This window comes from Rissa tridactyla, chromosome 9 (genome assembly GCF_028500815.1).
Source record: "Rissa tridactyla isolate bRisTri1 chromosome 9, bRisTri1.patW.cur.20221130, whole genome shotgun sequence".
NCBI classification, from domain to species: Eukaryota; Metazoa; Chordata; class Aves; order Charadriiformes; family Laridae; genus Rissa; species Rissa tridactyla.
The window spans coordinates 2668909-2687251 of NC_071474.1; the positions used below are offsets into that span (position 1 = coordinate 2668909).

Genomic DNA, 18343 nt, shown 5'->3' on the forward strand with positions numbered 1-18343 from the left:
GGCACTTCACACTCATTGTGTATCTTCCCCAGAAATGGGTTGTGGTTTCAATTTTGCGTCCCAAAAGCGAACACAGCAGCGTGTCAGATATCCCTGCTGCCACAGGAGGAGGCACAGCGCATGCTCCACACAAAGCCCTTCAGATGGTGGTGTTTAACTGCAGCCAGGGTTTCAGCTAGCTCCCCAGAGCCATTCCTCCCGCCTGCCACGTCCCAGATGCCATCCCACTGCACGGCACCACGACCTGACTCACACCAGTGCTGAGATAGAGAGCATCGTCCAGCTTAAAACATACAACCCAAGTTGGAAGGTGACAGAAGGCACGGGTGTTGGATGAAAGAGACAACCAGGGACAAGGCACAGAATCTTCTCCTTCCGAAACACACAGCCAGGACACAATGGATGCTTTGGGGACTCCTCCCTTTCTCTCCCATCCATGTTTTCCCTCATTGCACATGCTCTTCCCTGTGATGCCAGGCTGGAGGAACAGAGCCAGGCTGTGACCTCCTGCCGCCACAACTGAGTGACACAGCCCCTGCTGTCCTCCAACACTGCGGTCACACAGGCAGGACATTGAAAGTGTTTTGCGGCCATTTCGTTTAGTTCCCAGCCCACAGCAGGTCCCTGGTGCAGAGGCATCGGGGACTGAGCAAGTGCCAACAACTCCTGCACCCCAATCACATATTACATAGCAGTGGCAACGGGCAACCCCATTCTGGCCATACAGACAGGCAGGCAACGGGTCAGAGATGGTCTCAATTTATTCTTTGAAAAAAACCCCAACCAAATCAATAAAGACATTTCTGGGGGTATTTTATATGGTCAGAATAATCCCATTTCCTCTTTCCCCTGTGTCACAGGTTGATGTCCACCCTCTACAGGAACTGTGGAGGACCCAGACAGTCCCATCGCATTTGCCACAGGGCCAGCGGCTTGTCGCCCAGCTCAGACTGGCAGGTGGAGGGTGCCAAGGTTGCCTGCACCCACGGGGCCATCACAACCAGGGAGCTGTGGAGGGAAGGAGCTGGGAAGCACCAACATGCCGACAAGGAACCTCTGAGCAAACACTTGGCAGCGCTTGTAAAGCAACAGGGAAACCATTAGCTCCAAGGAGCCTTTGTTGGGACTGCGGGCCGGGAGCGGGAGACGCCACCGGTCCATGGGCCCTGGCAGCAGACAGTTTGGCAGCCCCAAGACCAGTGGCCACTGCCAGTGCTAACCCCCTCCCGGAGATGCAATCATGCTCAACACAATCCCGTAAACAGCATCCAGATGTGATTTGGGAGGCTAAAAAAAAAAAAAAAAGAAAAAATAGTTCTTGATCTTCTGACAATAGCGCACAGAAGGATTTGGAAAACTGACAAAAAGCTTTGAAGTTTTACGTAATGTGCTAGGACTTCTACAGCGACAGTTCCATCCTCTCTCTCCCGCCCAGCGAAGGGGCTGAGCACCCTTCCCACCCCCAGAGGTGCTGCTGGGTAAAGAAATACAAGCCTAAAATTCGCATTTCCTTGCGTTCAGGAATGGGGGAGCTTGGTGCTGCTCTGCTGTTTATCTCCGTCTCGCTGGTCTAGAAGCCACGCTGATGTTAGCCGAGGAAGGCTGCACTTAAGACATTTCCTCCGTTTCCTGGTCCAGGCTGAAAATACTGTGGGAAAAGCTATTCCCAGCAAATACTGGTAGCTTGAAGCCTGTCCCAACAGCAAACAGAAAGCAAGAGGCAGGAAAAACAGCGGAGCAGCACTTCTCAAAACTAGAGCGCAGTTGACGGTGTTCATTTTTTTTAATGGAGCTTCCTAAGGAAATGTGGGAGTGAGCCACCCTGTCTGCCCCTCCTCACAGTTTTCGGACCATTTATTTGATTTTAGCAGAACTTGGGTGAGGATGAGCAATCCCCAGAGCCCTTTCGCAGGGCCTGGCGTGCCATCTCACACGCCCCTCGCTGTCCTTGTGCAGGAAAAGGCTGTAGCAGAAACAAAGCACTTTATTGAGCAAGGAGCCTCCACAAACGGGATGGATTTTACACCCCCCTCATGCACACACCGGGTTTCATCTCGCTTCTCAGAGGTTTGTTTTATCTTTATCCCCCAAATGTCGCATCCCCCCGAGCCGGGGCTGGAGGGCAGCTGCGAGAGTCACATTTCCCCAAGAAATTCCGGGAAAGGCACTCCTGCTTTTAACAAGGAGAAGATTTTTTTTTTTTTTCTGCCGACTTCCATAGCCAAGCTAATAAAAATGGAAAGCAATAAGAAATTCCAGCAGAAGGGAGGCGTGGGGGAGGAGGAAAGGGAAGACACTGCTCATTTGAGCCTATCCTAACTAGGAGAAGATAATTAGCCGCATATATCCCAGAAAGAACAGTATATGCAATTATTGGGAATGCACACTTTAAGAGCATTTGCCAAAAATGCCTGCTTTTATTAAAAAGGAATGGTTTCACAAAGGCCCAACTGTAAGAAAGGTTGTAATTTGCCCAAATAAAACTTAATTTGATCCATGAAATAGCTGTGGTTTATTGTGTAATATATGTGCTATGTATTTTAATTTAATAGAATCCAATATAATTGTAAGCCAGTCGAGTTTCAGAGCAATTTTGGGTTGTTCCCACAGTGCGTATAGTACAGATGCTACTTTGTGCATCACACCAGGACATACATAAATCAGGAATATAGAGAGGATTATCCACAAAGCAGCAAGCAATGCTTCATCACGCTCCGAACGGAAAATAAGACCTTTGAGGAAAGCAAAAGAAATTATTTACAGGAAATAACTCTGGATGCTCCGCAGTTAACCACTGCGCCTTCGACTCCCGGACCCTGCCTCGGGGTGCCGGCGCTGGGGCAGCGGCTGCAGGGACCAGTCCTGGGGTGCCACCCAGCACCAGGTGACCCTGCAGGCCCCGTTGCAATGCCACGTCACCCCCAGCACGCCTCCCTTCCCGGGGGCTCGCCAGATTCAGCAAGCCAGTCCACCTCAAGCGAGGGGAAATGGAGGCGAATCTTGATTTTTGCTTTCTAGGAAAGCTGCTGGCCACCTGTCAGAGCAGACCCATGCTCACCCACAAGGCAGCTCCTGCTCCCGAACAGCTCGGGCAAGGGACACAATGGAGTGAAGGCACCAGGATCTCTTTCGCCCCCCGGCGCAGCTCCGCAGCCACCCCGCACCCAGTTTCTCAGAAAACTGAGTTTATAAACCAGCCAGGGCAACCACCAAGTTCACAGCACCGGCTTTGCTGAGTCCGCAGCCCCATCCCCGCAGCTGGCTCCCTCCGCAGGGCCATTGACCTGAATGAGACAGTTGGTTGTTGGTCCTCCATTTCTCAGAAAGAAAAACCCCACTCTGGCTCCTGTGGCTCATTTCACACCCTTTGGAAGCACCGGGAGAGCGGCGGCTCCCTGCACGCGGCTGCTTCATCCTCTGACCCAGGACCACACGGTGTCTTGGGCAGCTGCTAAAGCTCTTCCTCCACTTGAATCCCACCCACTGGCTTGAAGACAGACGCAGCCACAACACTGGGGCAGGCAGAAACTCCAAGCCTACAGGACCCGTTGAAGTTTTGGGTAGCACAGGTACATGTACGAGCACTTCAGCAACTCTGCTGCCCTGTTAAAAGTGATAATTCGCATCCCAAACAGAAGAGCTGGAGATGTTCCATTATTTACAAAGACCATGAAGTCAAGCAGCATCACGCCCCGAGGCACACCTCCAGCTCCTTCCTCTGCACAAACAGTGATTTATTTTTTCCCCCCCCTTTTCCTTGCCAGCATGCACGTGGGGGGGTCAATATTCAGCTTTTAATTGTGCATTGAACAAGTCCCACGCACTTTTATTGCTGAGATAAAATCCTGAGAAGGATTATGGTCTAGAGACCAACAGACTCTGCAGAACTGTGTCAAAACCTGCGCCACCGGGGGATCTCAGCCACTGTTAGACAAGAGAGGAACGTGGCTCCCTTTTAGCATTAATTTATTTTCCATTCTGGGTAGTAAAAGGTATTTCTCAGTCATAATAGCAACGAGTGTCAAGGACAGGGACGATGAACGTGTTCTCATAGGAAGAGCGGCTGCCTCCGGGACCTACCAGCAGCAACTGGTTGCTTCATAGCCTATTGCACAGACAGTTTTAAAGCACAGCATTTCTCAAATTAAGAGGATCTTGCCAAATAAACACACTCCACACATCAAAGCCCGTAAGGACTCAGGTCCGGTAGTAGGAGAGTTACAAATTCAGGACTTCCACTTGAGTAGACTTTGGGTGTATTTAGCACAGGGAAGCCAGAAACAGACACCGCAGCCTTCAACCTCCTGGTTGTACCCATAACACCATGAGGAACCAGCTCATGGTGTCGATGCTCATCTGTCAATGCTTTAGCACTAACAGATAAGGGTGTCCAGCAAGTCTCGCTGCCTAAGTAACACCTTAGAACATCACTGTGTCCCACCACCTCCGCAGATGATGCATAAAGCGCCCAGAATGAGTCAGACCATTCATCTCAGGCTCTTCTGCAGGATCAAGATCTTACTCCTCGTTGACAGGGAAATTTGAGGGCTGTGGTCTGCAGAAGCTCCACCTGAGGAGTCACTGCCTTGGAGGGGTGAGACTCACCCACTTAAGGGCACCAAACCCATGCAACGCCCCCGTCCCACAACGAAATCACGACCTCTCTGCACAAATAACTGATGAGCTGGAGCAAACTCCAAGGTCAGTGCGTTACTGAAGCCCTTTTGCACCAGTAGAAAGGCCTTTTTGCTCAGGTATTTGCTGTCCTCACGCCTCCGCTGACCGCCCAGGGCTAGGGGGCTGCTACAGGGATCCTGCCACACTACTGAGCGGTGGCACACCCGGCTCCTGCAGCTCAGGGTTTGGCCCCCTGTAGCAGCACAGGGAGTGTCCCAGCACTACTACAGGTAAAAATAAAAAAACCCCACACTTCCCTGCTGTACGGCCCAACACGTGCCCCCAAAACAGCACTCAGTTATAACATGCGAACATGGATGATCCAATAACCTTCCCAGGACAAAGCTAAACCAGCTCCAGCTCAAAAGCAGTCACACAAAGCCCTGCTGTACCCCAGTAACAGGGCGCCCAGAGCAGCATCAGCTCAGTCCAAGCACAACCCAGGTAGAATCACCCCAGCACCCTCCTGCCAAGGGACTGCTTTCATTTCTGCCCTTAAAATGATGTAACCCCATACGCACCTTAAAGGAACACAAATAAAGAAAGCACCACTTACCTCAAAATGCCAGAAGACCACAACCATTCCAGCAAGGAGGAGCCACATTTGGAGAATCCCAGAGGGTTGTGGCCATCCTGTTTTTATAGGGGCTGAGGCAGATGAGCAAACACCGGCAGCTGTGGGCACATGAGAGACCCATTGGGTCGTTATCAGAACGATGCCCAGCTGCTCCTGCAAACCCCGGCAGGGAAAGAACCCCTCTTTCCCCGATGTAAAGCACCCTCCACCCACAGCCACCCCCAAGGCTGCTCCAAGCGCCAACTTAGCGTCACCGAACAGCCCCCAGGTTCACACCTCGTGCGGGGGGTTGAACAGGGAAGGCTTCAGCTGAGCTTTACCAGGGTCCAGCGTGGAGTTCCATAGCTTGGAAGTCCTAAAGCTTCTCGAAATGGTCCGAGGTTTGAATGATTGAAGTATTAAAGGGGAGAAATGGGTCAGAGAAGAATACTTGATGACTTATTTCATTGCCTCACCATAAAACCCTTTTTTATTTCCTTTAAAGCCCTGCTGTCAACTGAAATAAAACTCCAGATTTATTCCAGGGGAAGCTCGTGAGTAATGAAAAAAAAAAAAAAAAAAGGAAAAATAGGGAAAATTAAGCACAATCAGTGGATTGCACAAGGGAAATCCCAAAGTTAACGTTCAGTTTTCAGCCCACAAAAATCCTTTCGCTGATGCAAACCCGGAACGGAGCCGAAAGGCGCCCGACCAGCCCGGACGCGCTGCAAATGCAAAGAGTTAAATTGGGGAAAATCAACGGCACGTGAACAATGGCTTCTGTGGGCAACGGGACGGGGTCTCTTGTGGATGGTGTAAAAGCAAACAACAATCTCCACCCTTGGAGCTATTTTGTCCAAAATACGGAAGAAGCTGCTAGAAAGTGGAAAAACGACGGCACTGCAGCATCTCTGCATGCAGGCGAGGAGGAGGAGGACGGGGAGGAAGGCAGCAGCCAGCTCAGGATGTGAATGCAAAACCTTGTGGGTGATGGTGGGAAACGCCAAGAAAGAGAAGAGAAAAGGGAAGAAAAGGAAGCAGGGAGAAGCAACTCGTCTTTTGGCTGCTTCGTCTCAGTGAAAATGAGAACAGTATTAACAAAAATGTCTTTAAAAAAAAACCCCAAAACATAAATATGGCCTCTTGACCGACTGCGTGAAAGTGATGCAGTGAGTGAGGTAGGTGGTATGGCAGGACACACCAGACCTAAGCCGAAGGGGATAAAAAACCCTGCAAAGCTCTTGAAAGCTGGCTTTAAACGACAGCGACATGTTTTGACACTGTTCTCTGATAACAACGGCTGTAACAAAAACAAAAATTAATTATGTCAAGTATTAATAGTGATGCTGCATGAACTCAGCCAATGTGGTCCCAATTAAGCATCAAGTATGGTTATAATTTGAAAAATGACTGCGGAAATGTCAATCCGACGCTCCCTGCTCGTGCCTCTCCCCGACGTCCACCCCAGGTCTGTGCGCTTCCCTGGAGGGACGTGGGCCTCACCTTCCCCATCCTCGCTCCTGGCTGCTGTAGAAACATCAAGTCCAGTTGTCAAAACGGACAGGACCCTGGCGGGCTTTTTAATGGGAACTTCATGTCTTGTTTTACCCTCTCTCCCCAGTTTTGAGCCATTGAGGAGGTCTCACTGCATGTTTTTCTCTGCAAATACGAAGGCTACAAAAGCATCCTCTGTAACATTGAAAGCTGACGTGCTTCTGCAGTCACCAGACTCCAGAGACTGGGGATTTTTGAAAACCAAATGTACAGGGATTTGTAACACAACCCTAAGACCTGGCAAGGCTAGTCACTGGCCATAAATCACTTCACTGACCAAGCGAAGCCAGCCGACGTCCAACCTGCCCGTGCAAGCGCGTGGGTGCTACAGCGCTGACAGCAACGAAGCTCGTGTGGAAGTCAGCAAAGTGCCTGACTTCATCCAGGATTTCCAGAGAGTAAATCAGCTGAGACAAGTTCATTGACCAGGACTTCTGGCTGCAACTGCTCCTCAGAGCAAATACATTTTTCCCAAACAATTCTGTGTCAGTTTATTGCCTGGAGGACAGACTGGGAGAGCTACAGGGCAAATGGCACATGACTCACCCAGCTCGCCTCCGCCTTGAAGTTACCGGAGAGGTTCCCGCAATTCAGGCCACGGTGTCTCCAACTGAGGATCCACCCAACCGTGAGTCGTCCAAAACCCCCATTTGTTTCACAACTACCAAACCCATCTGGGAGGTACCGGACTCAGAGGTACAATCCCCGCGCAAGGCTGATAATGCAAACTGGTCCTACTGGGCAGCTTTTAGGGCTGTGGTGGCACTTCCCACCAGCACTAATACGCCTCACTTTGCACTGGTACCCACCAGTCTGCAGAAATGTGAACGTGCACGCTCATCTTCATGATGCCCGCATCATGTTTTGCGTTATCAGAGAGATCACAGAGCCCCGAGCAAGAACAGCTACAGGATTTTCCTCACTCCTTCTCCACGCGCTCCCCAGCTCTCAAATTGTCCTCATTTACCCCCCTCTTGGAGACAACTGCAGCCTTCCCGCAACTCATATACTGTTTTTCTAAGGGCCCTGCCTGAGATGGGAGACAGTGGTTGCCCCTCTGGAAACCCCCCCTGACTGCACACTGCCTGAGCAGACACTGCTGCAGACTTCACTCGGGGTCGGGGGGGGTGGGGGGGGGAATAAAAGACAATTAAACCCCCCCCCTACAATGCGAATACTTTATTATCAATGAGTGACTAGTATTAGCTTTTTGTCTGGGTATTAATAATATTTCAAAAAACCATACATCAAAATTAGGGCTTTCTCCTATTTTTGCTGTATAATTTTTCTTTTTTAAAAAAATCTGTATTGAAAGAATTATATAAGCCAAAGTGCATTTTCTGGTTTTTGTCCATATACACATTGCACCATACATAAATAATTACATTGTAAAAATGACTCCATAATTACAAGTATAATATATATTTTCATATAATATATAAAACTTTATATTAAATCTAGGTAGATGATATTTGGGAATAGTCTGTGTCTTTTTTTTTTCTTTTTCCTTTTGTCAGAGGCTGACCGTTATCGATTGTTACTGAGTAAAATCTCCAGCCAACAAGGACACGACGTGATAAACTGTCTCGAGTAACATGGCCCCCAGCCTTTGGCAAAGCTAATCCGCACGCTGTTCGGGTCGTAGGGCCCGTCCGCATAATCCAGATCAGCCATGTGCTGCAAGAGGCAGGACTTCTCGTAGTCAAACACCTTGATGGAATAGCCCGGCATCACCTTGCGCACGATCAAAGTCCTACAGTTGGGGATGTCCAGTGTCGGGGAGTTTACGAAGATGGGATGCTCGCTGCGGTTGTAAGCCCACACACCGTCCGGTTCTTTGCTAAGTAAAATCCCATAGCCGATTTTACTTCGAGTCCTTCTCACAGTCTCGCTCCTGTTTTCCAGGTTTAGCTGACCGAGGCAGAAGCCGTTTCCTTGAGGTAGGTCATAAAATATACTGACAGACTGTTCGTACACTGTGTAGAGGCGGCCGACGCGCGTCCGGTGCTCCCAATAGGCCACGTTGCACCAATGGCTCCTCTTCACGGCATCAGGCGACGTACTGGCATCTGCAGGGGAAAGCAGAGGAAAAGTCAGGATTTGCTGTGACCTCCTGGGAAAAGACAGGTACGGAGGGCAAGCAAATGGCTCTCTCCACCCATCAGCTCTGCTCATGTGGGAAACTCAACTTGTGCTCAACCCAAAACTTGTGCTCAACCCAAAGCCTGCCTTCAACCCAAAGCTTCTGCTCAATACAAAGCCCACATTGTTACGTCAAATGCCACCACGACAGAAGGCTCGAGCAAAGGCTAGTGACCCAACAGGCCACCCACCAGCTCCCATGGAGCTCAACGCCTCTGTCTCCCTCTAATTTAATGTTCAATCCTGTGTCCAGCAGCCAGGACCCTGTATACTCAAAATATGAGCATTTCCACCACCAAGAGCCGGCATGGATAATATGACACTGCAAGTCAGCCACCCCTGCGCTTGGCGGGTCCCCCCATTTTCAAAGGCCAACTTGTGTTGAGCTGAAGCACAGGAGACATCCATGAAGTGCTTGGATGACTGACCTGACAGTTATCTCTGCTACGTAATATTCTTTGACAGCGATGCCGATGTTCCCACGGGGAAACATGAAATCTGAGGAGGCATTTCATGCCAAGCGGGAGTAGTTGCTATGAACTATACATGTCCTCCTAACAAAGCCACTGGAACTCTCTCCAGAACAATGAGAAACATCTCTTCTTTCTAGGAGTTACATTCAAGGAAGACAGGATGGACGCAGACTACCAGAAATCTGTTTAATTTATCATGCCTCCAAAAGGAAGATGGGGACTCTCAGCCCTACAAGAGCCCCGAAGAGGGCGAATTAACCTCCTGCTGAACATCATTCCTGCTCCTACCACACCAGAAAACCACACTGGGATTTCAAGCAAGGAGCTCTGCTTCGAGCCAGCCCTGTTCCATACCTGGCATTAAGCTCCCTGACAATATATCACACGCCCGCGGCCTGCTGACCCCTCTGCCTTCATGCCATCATGTCCGATTAACTCGCACGCGGGGTGATGCCATTATTTTGCCTCAGAGACCCTATTGACGCACCGGATTTCAAGCGCAGCCCTACAGCCCCGTTTCTTTTCAGGCTCAAATTACCCCGGAGGGGAATGGTCTCTCCTCCCCATTAACGATCTTTGAATTAAGCAGCTTTGTTAGAGTTTAACTTGAGTTGCAACTATAAAAATTTAAGGGGAAGGAGAGGAGGGAAGGGGGGCAACTGGGCAAGCCGGGAGGCAGCGGGATGCCCTTTGCCGTGGGCAATGCTCATCATCTCGCACTGACCCCTTCACCCGTCACAGGTCTAAACTGCCCTGAAAATGCCAGATTGGCCCCTTTCTCCCCCATCATCTCCTTAAATAATTTTTAAGACCCAGCACAACTGACAACAGCCCCTTTTCAGCTTGATGCAGATTTCGTACAGAAATGGGAAGAAATCCCCGCAGAAATCAGACACTTCAACCTCACTTTGAAAAGAAACACCGTTTCCCTGCGAGCCGACAGCTTTGTGCCCCCTACTACTGGCCGTGATGTCCCAGGCCTCCTGAAGGCATGGGAAAAGCCCTGCTGAACACAACTGGGCGAGACGTGCCCCTCAAGTTCAGAGTTAGTGGCTCTGCATGCAGGGAAACGGGTGAAGACCCTTGGTCAGAGCAACGGCAGCATCCTGGAGCTGGATGAGACAACCTGGGTTTTTTCCCCCCAAGGACCAGGTCCTGACCCCCGGCCACAGCTCCTGAGTCCCAGTGTCATCAATGGGTCTTTGTGTATCCATGCTTCTGAACCATCCTCCACGGAAACCACTCAGTCACTCTGTAATAAGCTCATCCTGATGCTGCACTCTGCTAACGACAAGAATCAGCAAAACCAAAGGGTTTTCCCCATTCTTACTCTTTGGCTAATAGCTGTATTTCCTTTGCCAGCTCAAATGACCACCTCCTGCGTCCAGATCACCAGGAGTCAAACGAACAACCCAACTTGCTCCAAAAGGGTAATGACTTCATCAGCAAGTGCATGATGTATATGTTGTGCCCGAGCACATCATGACAACTGAAGTATCTCGTGATGCCTTGCAAAGCACCAGCCACGCGAACGTGAAGTTTTAGGGGAGGAAGAAAAGATTCAAATGTAATTCCGGGTTAGAAACCCTGCCAGCTGCCTAGTGCCAAAATGATGCACTGAGATCCCCACCAAGAACAGAAACTTTGATGAAATGGGTGATAAAAAGTTTCAGAACCTCTTTGCAGTATTTCAGCAGTTGCAAAAATGATGTTAACCAACTTTATGACATTAACACAAATCTGACCCAATAGTCAGAATAATTGAACGTTAGAGCAAGACCACCCTTAGCTACATCTCTACAAACTCCTGAAATCAAGAGCTTGCGCATGGAGGAAAATCTTTTGACCTTCTCTGATAACAATCCCTTGGTCTACCGCCACGCAGAAGGTCAGTGCATTTGGCTCTTTAAAATGCACTTTGGCAAACAGTTTCAGATTTTAAGAGGTGAAACAAGATGTAGTTCATAAATGACACAACAGCAGAAAGACGACGTACTGAGCAACTGAGCTTCATCCGCAGGTGCATCTGCCACAGCGTCCAGTTTCCACAGTCATCCTTCCCCTAGGACATCGTACAGTTGAGATGCCCCCAGTACAGTTGAGATGCCCCCAGTGCCTTCCCAAAACTCTTCTCAAATGTTCAAATTTTGCTGCGGTCCCACCCGAGCGATGCCGTGGGGGGCTACAGACAAGCCCGGAGCTTTCCATCTGCAGGGCACGGAGGCTGGTAGCAATTACTGAGCTCTGCATCTGTTTAACCTCCCAACCTCTACAAAGCCCTGCCTGCCCATTAGGTAAGTTGCTTTTGTTATTATGTTTTTTAGAAACTGCCACTCAGCCCCTGAATTTCCCTTCCAGACTAAGAATGGGATAACTTCAAAACTCTGAAGCTTCCCCATCAGTTGAATTAATGAGGGGAACAGTCAGCAATAAACGTTTAAATAGGTGGTTCCCGTGGTTTATTGCAAATTAACATACCTAGTGGGGGAAAGCAAAGCAGGAGGAAACCAGTGTCTATTCTACAAGAATGTCCCGCTGTAGGCGTCACCATCCCTGGTGCCATCTCTGCTTTCCAGGAACCAGCAAGTATTTTGGTAAAGACACCGATCTATGCACATACTGAAAACAGGGGAAGGTTTTTTCCACACCGGCTGCTTTGAAGCATCTAAAACAGCCTTATTAAAATAATTTCCATGCAATTTATGGCATGAGCTTCAGTCCATCCATCCAAACAGGCTTCTGGGGGGGGGGCAAAACCCCCCTGGCAATGTGCTTCCCATCTCTTGACACCCTGTCACAGCTCCTGCCCAGCAGTGACAGCTCTGTCACCTCGGAGCACTCCCGGAGATGTCCTGTGCTCCTTCAAACGGGTGAGGACGTGACTTCTAGGTAACTGCACATCAAGCACCTAAAAGTTTCCTTTCCGTCCCACTCTTCCATCACCCGCTTTCGCCAGGGGGGTGAAGAAAGGCTTTAAAAGCCACACACCAGCTGCCAAACCAACCTGCCCGTGGCCCGCAGGCAAATAGACCACCCCGAAAGGAGAGGGTTAAAAGGCTCATCTGAAAAGCCTCCGCCTCGGGAAAGCTTTTGGCAGGGTCTCCCTTCCCCCCCAGCCCTGGCCATCGCCCCCCTGGCCGGCTGCCCCCCTCCCCGTGCCGCCGTGGGTTCCTTTGCCTTCTTTTATCTCCCAGCGCGCTCAACCAAATCCTGAGAAGATGAACTCATCTCGCAGCCCTGACATAAAGCAAGCACTTTAGCAAGCCCCGAAATACAAGGGGGCCTGGGCTGTGTCTCATCCCCTGCCAAGTATTAGTTTCGCCTCCAGCTATTAGCCACTACCACTCAGCAGACAGCAGGGGCGGCCGGCAGAAAAGCATGTCCTCTGCCTTTTAAATAAATATTCCATTTTTTCCTCCTCTTTTTCCACGCTGCCCTTTATGCACAGACAAGAAAATCCACTTTTTTTTTTTCTTTTTTTTTTTTTTTTCCAATTTTTCCCCCCCTTTCCGCTGGAACAGAGGCAGGCTTGTTAGCTTTCTTTTTGAAGAAAGAAAAATATTTTAGTCCTGCAGTGCCTCCCTCGATGGTATACGCCGCGTTTTTAACAACTATCATTGTAGGCAGCTACAACTTCTAAGAGCTACATTTAGGCTGGCGTCAGGGCTATCTCTTCCATCAAAGCCACCTTTATCGATCAGATGGACGGGGCTGAAACTCTGGCTCTTGTTTACTCCTTCCTCCCAGTCGCCACTTCCTCCGCCATCCATCCTCTGCAGCGATGCCTCGCAGCAGACACATCCAAAAGGAAATTTCAAACGACTTAAGATAAAAAAGCAAGATAGGAAGCAAGACGGGAGAATCAAAACCAGAACTTAACGGGAAGAGAGTCTTGCGTGGCTCAGGCAGAAGGAATCTGAGTACGGGAATAAATAAATGCAGAGAGCAAATACTGTAAATCCTCGCGGCGTTCGCAGCGCTGCTGCTTTCGCTCCCTGCAGAGCGTGGAGGTAAAGAAAATAACTTGAGGTTTTAGATTATTTGTGATTTGACAGTGCTTTATGCCAGTAAAGTTCAAAGCAGCGCATTAAAAGAGAAAAGAAAGATGTTTTCTTTTTTTCCAAAACAAAATGCTGCACAGTCCCACTGCTTGATGTTGCACTTAAAAGCAGGATGGAAAACATGGGCAGATCACAAAACACCCAATTAAAATATCTCTGATTCATGCTTCGGCTCTTCCAAAGCCACCAAACCTCTTCTCAGCAGGTCAAACAGCCCCCCCAATGTACGGCTGCAAGTAAGATCTTGTCGTGTAAGGAAAGGGGGGTGAGAAGGGAAGTTTGCTGCAGCGCTTTGAGGAATAATCCCATTTTTGCACGGACTCCTGATGAAAACAGTCACAAGTCACGCCGCCTTGTTTTCCCAAGCTGCGCTCCCCGTGAGGAAGGGGTGATGGCAGCCCCCCCCCGCCCCACCTCACCCCACCCCACGCTCATGGGCGTGCGGAACACATTTAAGAAGCGCCCGCGGGGAAGGCCACGCATGTAAAGAAAAAATAAATAAATCACTGCATGCTCCAAACGTGACAGGGACTCGAACACACGCCTGGGCACCTGAAGCCATGGAGTGGGATATTCAGAAATGCCTCCACAACTCAGCCCACCCACCATTTTCATGTCCCCCCACCTTCTGTACCCCTGCATCTCGGGCAGCCTAATGCTCCTCTGGCCACGGAGCTCAGTCACATCTTTTCTCAATGGCCAAGGCCTTTCTTCAGTTTTCTTTGGCTATTACAGAGGTACTCAAGTTTTCTTCTCCCCTCTGCCGTAGCACAGACACACGCGTACACTATCCACCACGCAGCAGCACGGACGCAGGATGGTCACAGCCACACACGGGTCGCTGTGAACAAGGTCCAGATAAAAAGCCTGGCGCAAAGAACAAGCACATTTCCCAAAGAGCTTTTAACAGTTCACTGGAGAGCCATCATTTACAATAATCCCCCATTAATACCCTTCGAGACAAGCTCCAGGGTAAGGAAGGGGTTAAAACTTTCCACAGCAGAAATGGAATTTTTATGGCCCTACAAAAAAAGAAAAAAATTAATTGTCAATCTGCCCCAGCAAAGCTCTCAACCATTTTCGTTAAGCCAATATACTTAAAATACCTCTGCCTTACAAGTTTCAGCTGGAATGCATCACTGCGGCCTCCCAGGAGCCCCCGCAATGAAACAACCCCCGGCAGGAGACTCTGCCTGTTGGGGTGGGGAGAAGCTGAGTGTTGCCACCAGCACAGGGCTCCCCCATGCAGATGCCCTGGGGACACAGTGCCACAAATCGGCCGCCATCTGTCCATCCACCCTCATTGGGAGCGGTGGGGTGGGACTTTGAAGGCACCTTCCCACCCTTGGGGGACATGCAGACGTTGGTGAGCCACATCTTGGCCAGCAGCCACTTTGTCAGCCCATGGCAGCACTCCAATGTTGGCTCCCCCATGTGTATGTAGGGCAACATCCCAAGCCCACCAGCAAATGAACACAGGAGGCTGGGCAGGACCTGGGCTGCTGTCCCTTGGTGGCCCTGGGGACAACAGAGGAACAGAGGCAGCAGGAGGTTCTCCATGCTGTTCCCCAGCAAAGGTTTGTGAAAATCCCGATAAGGACAAGGACAGTTTAGTCCGTTTTTCTAATCACTTCTTGGTTTCTCCAATGAAGTGAGAAGCTGTGTGTTACAGCAGGACAAGGGGCTTGCGCAAGGAGATGGCAGCTGGGTGCAAGCAGGAGGCTGGGGAGCCCTAGGCCCTTCCGGGACCTTTTCCTTAAGGCCCAGAATCAACTGAGAATCCTTTAATTTACCAGCTTTGACCAAGACAAACTTGCTCCCCGATTCACAGAGGCCCCGAAAAGCTGCCACCAGCTCCCCAGCTGATGACGGAGGTCAGCCACAGGGACAGCAGCGTAGACCTTCCCCACGCTGCAGAGCATCAAACTCTCTCCAGGCTGCTGGTTTGCTCTGCTGAGAGAGACAGGAAGATTCAGCCCAGCTCACGCTTCAATAATAAAGTAACTGTGATTTCATATTACGATTAATCCAGTGTCCCCGTCGTTGTGGCGCAAAAGGGTCCCAATTCCTCCAACCCCAACGCAGTTCCTGGCACGTTCCTCATGTTGGACGTGGCTGCTGTGCGGCCACAGAGACCAGTTTAGCTCCCTCAGCCAGCAAAAGCCAACACCAAAGAAAGCACCGCAGACAGCCGAAAAGAGCCCTCGCTGGCACCATACCCACCATGGAGGAGACACCTTCCTCCTCCTCCTCCTCCTCCAGCCTTTACCTTGGAGCAGAGCGCTGGTGCTCCCCAGCCTCCTTCCATGAGCTGATTTAATTCGTTAACCCAGTAGATTATTAACTCAGAAGAACACTTGCACTGGGTTAATTAATTAAATTAGTTAAAAAAAGGTTCTGACGGGCAACAGAGCTGGTGAAGAGGCGCATGGAGAGGCCTGGGGGGAAAGGGGGACATTTCCATGGCAGCCCAGGAAACAAAAACAACACAGGACAGGAGCCAATGCCAAGATTAGGATGAAAACAATTTTCTCCGCATAAAAGAAACCACTCTGCAAAATCATCAGCTCATGCTATTTTTTTTTATATCCTTCAAAGAAAAACACATGCCATGTTTAGTTCTGCCCGGAAATTTGTAAGCCATCATCAGTTAGCTTATTTTCCAGCTAAATTTGAGGAGTTTGTTTTTAATGTACCTTCTCTGGCCATTAAATACGCAGTCCGGAACATAAGTTTAAGGTATTTCAGCAGGGTTTTTTTCCAGCTCCCCTGCATGGTTTACAAAGGTCTTTTCAGCCAAGGGTGAAAAGTCCTAGAAAGTAAAAAAAAAACTGGAAAAGCCCAACTCAGGTATTTTTCACTGACATTTTTATGCGTTACTTCTAAAGGCCAATGTTTTCAGAGACTTAAGTGAATTTTTTTCTTTTTTTTTTTGGAGTCGAACAGTCCCCATGTAATCTCAGCTTCCCTCATTCACAGCTTTCGCAGGCACATTCATCGCTTTCAAGCTCCTGGGCTGTGCACGTAACCGCTTTATACCTGGCACATAAAAGTTAACACAACAATGTAAATACATCTTCAAAAGGAGCCCAAAACGTAATCACCTACATTGGCTGCCAATTATGAAAGCACCATGTCATCAACCAGAATTTGGCTGAGACTTCTCCACTGTTGGAAATCAGCCCTGGGTTAAGTCAAAGCCCGGCAAAATCCCGTGGTCATGCTCAGCACCTCCGTGAGCATCCGTAGCACCCCGGCCGTGGGTGCCCCCACCCTGCGTCCCAACCAGCCGAAAAAATGGGGAGAGAAACGAGCTGGTGAAAGACACGAGGGATAAGGTGGGGGGAAGGTCTCCACTGACTGATTTTCTCTAGAATCGGGAGGTTTGCTGAAAATCTTCCAAGCATCGTCTAGCTGGGGTTGTTTTCTTTCCTTTGCAAGGCAGGACTGCGAGGGTGGGGGATGCTGGGACCAAAAATGGGGGGGAAAAAAACCACCTTTTTTCACCTTTAGGTTCAGAACTCACACGTTTTCAGCTCCTCCAACCAACCATGTATGCAATCCTTTTTTATCATTTTTTTTTCCCCAGAGCCTGAAAAACACCGAGAATCCGGGAGAAATCACCCCATAAATCACTCGATGGCAGATTTCCCTTATAGCCGTAGCTGCCACAACGTCCAACGCTCCCTTCCCTGCGCCGCTCCCGCCTGGCGCCGCGCCAGCCCTCCCTATTAATTAATCCGGGGGCCGCCTGCTGCAATCCCGGCTACACCGACCGCATCCGACTTGGGCTGGGCCGGTGAGGGGAAGTTGGGCCGGCCAAATCCCACAGGACCTCCTGAGCTCTCCTTCTCCCTTTCGAAGCTATTTCGGCTTTGCGGAGCAATTTTGGGTGCTCTCCGAAACCCGGACTGATGCTCTCGGGGAGGGAAATAACCTGCTTGAGGACCAGAGCTGTGGCAAATGGGAGCATCCCACGGTGGAGGAAAGACTACGGAAAATGGCATAAATAAATAATAATAGTTTTCACTCATAGAGGAGTTTCGGCTGAGCACTTCAAAGCAGTTTAAAAGCAGAAACTAATTAGTAGGTCCCTCTGAAGAGAAACAGGAATAACACCACTTTCCGCCTCCACCATGCCTCTCGGGCAGAGCATGTCGGGTGCCGGACTTGGCTCCCAACGGAGCCTGGGAATCACCTCACCGGAGGGAGATGGTCCAGAGCCTTGGGCTGTAACCGAACCAAAGCCCCGCCTGCTCCACACCGGCATTAAATGATGGGGTTGCCTCCAGGGTGGAGAGGACGCTGAGGTGATAGAGCTGTTTTGGGAAGCCAACTTGGTGAGAAAGTCACCGAGGCGGCTGCAGAGATGCCCCTGACGATGCTCAAGCCACCCCACTCCCTGCTGCCGCGCTTGCTGAGAGCATCACAGCATCCCTGGCGGCAGCAGGACCACTAACCCAGCACAGGACATGACACTGACACCTGCTCTGGAGAAAAAAAAAGGAAAAAAAAAAAAAAAAAAAGCCTTTTTTCCCCTGTGGTGGTATAGAGAACATGAGGGCATTGAGCATTGAGCTCCTCCAAAGAAAGAGGGCTGTCCCGCAAAGGCCCCTCAGCCAGGCAGCATACCATCACCTGCTCACACTGCTCTTGGCCACTGCCCCAACCCCAAATTACACCTCAGCTCCCTCCGGTAACAAACCAAATTTGCCATTCCCACAAGGCGAATGCTCAGCGGGTCCCCTACACGAGGCCTCCTTCAGATGTCCCAGGCCGGCCATGCAAAGCCTCCTCCCCAAAAGCCGCCAGCAAAGCTGGAAACTTCGGGTGTAAAAGCTTGCACAGGACATGGGGAACGAAGCAGACTGGGACTGCAG

The 18343-nt window shown here is 50.1% G+C and overlaps 1 protein-coding gene across 1 annotated transcript in view; it reads right to left on the reverse strand.

Moving 5' to 3' along the window:
* Nucleotides 1–7951: 7951 nt before the first annotated feature.
* The window catches only part of SMAD6 (SMAD family member 6), a 45961-nt gene continuing 35569 nt past the window's right edge, over nucleotides 7952–18343 (reverse strand). Inside the window, 1 exon segment of the mRNA XM_054214884.1 lies at nucleotides 7952–8856. Coding sequence (XP_054070859.1) covers nucleotides 8315–8856 — 542 coding nt within the window. The 3' untranslated portion in view covers nucleotides 7952–8314.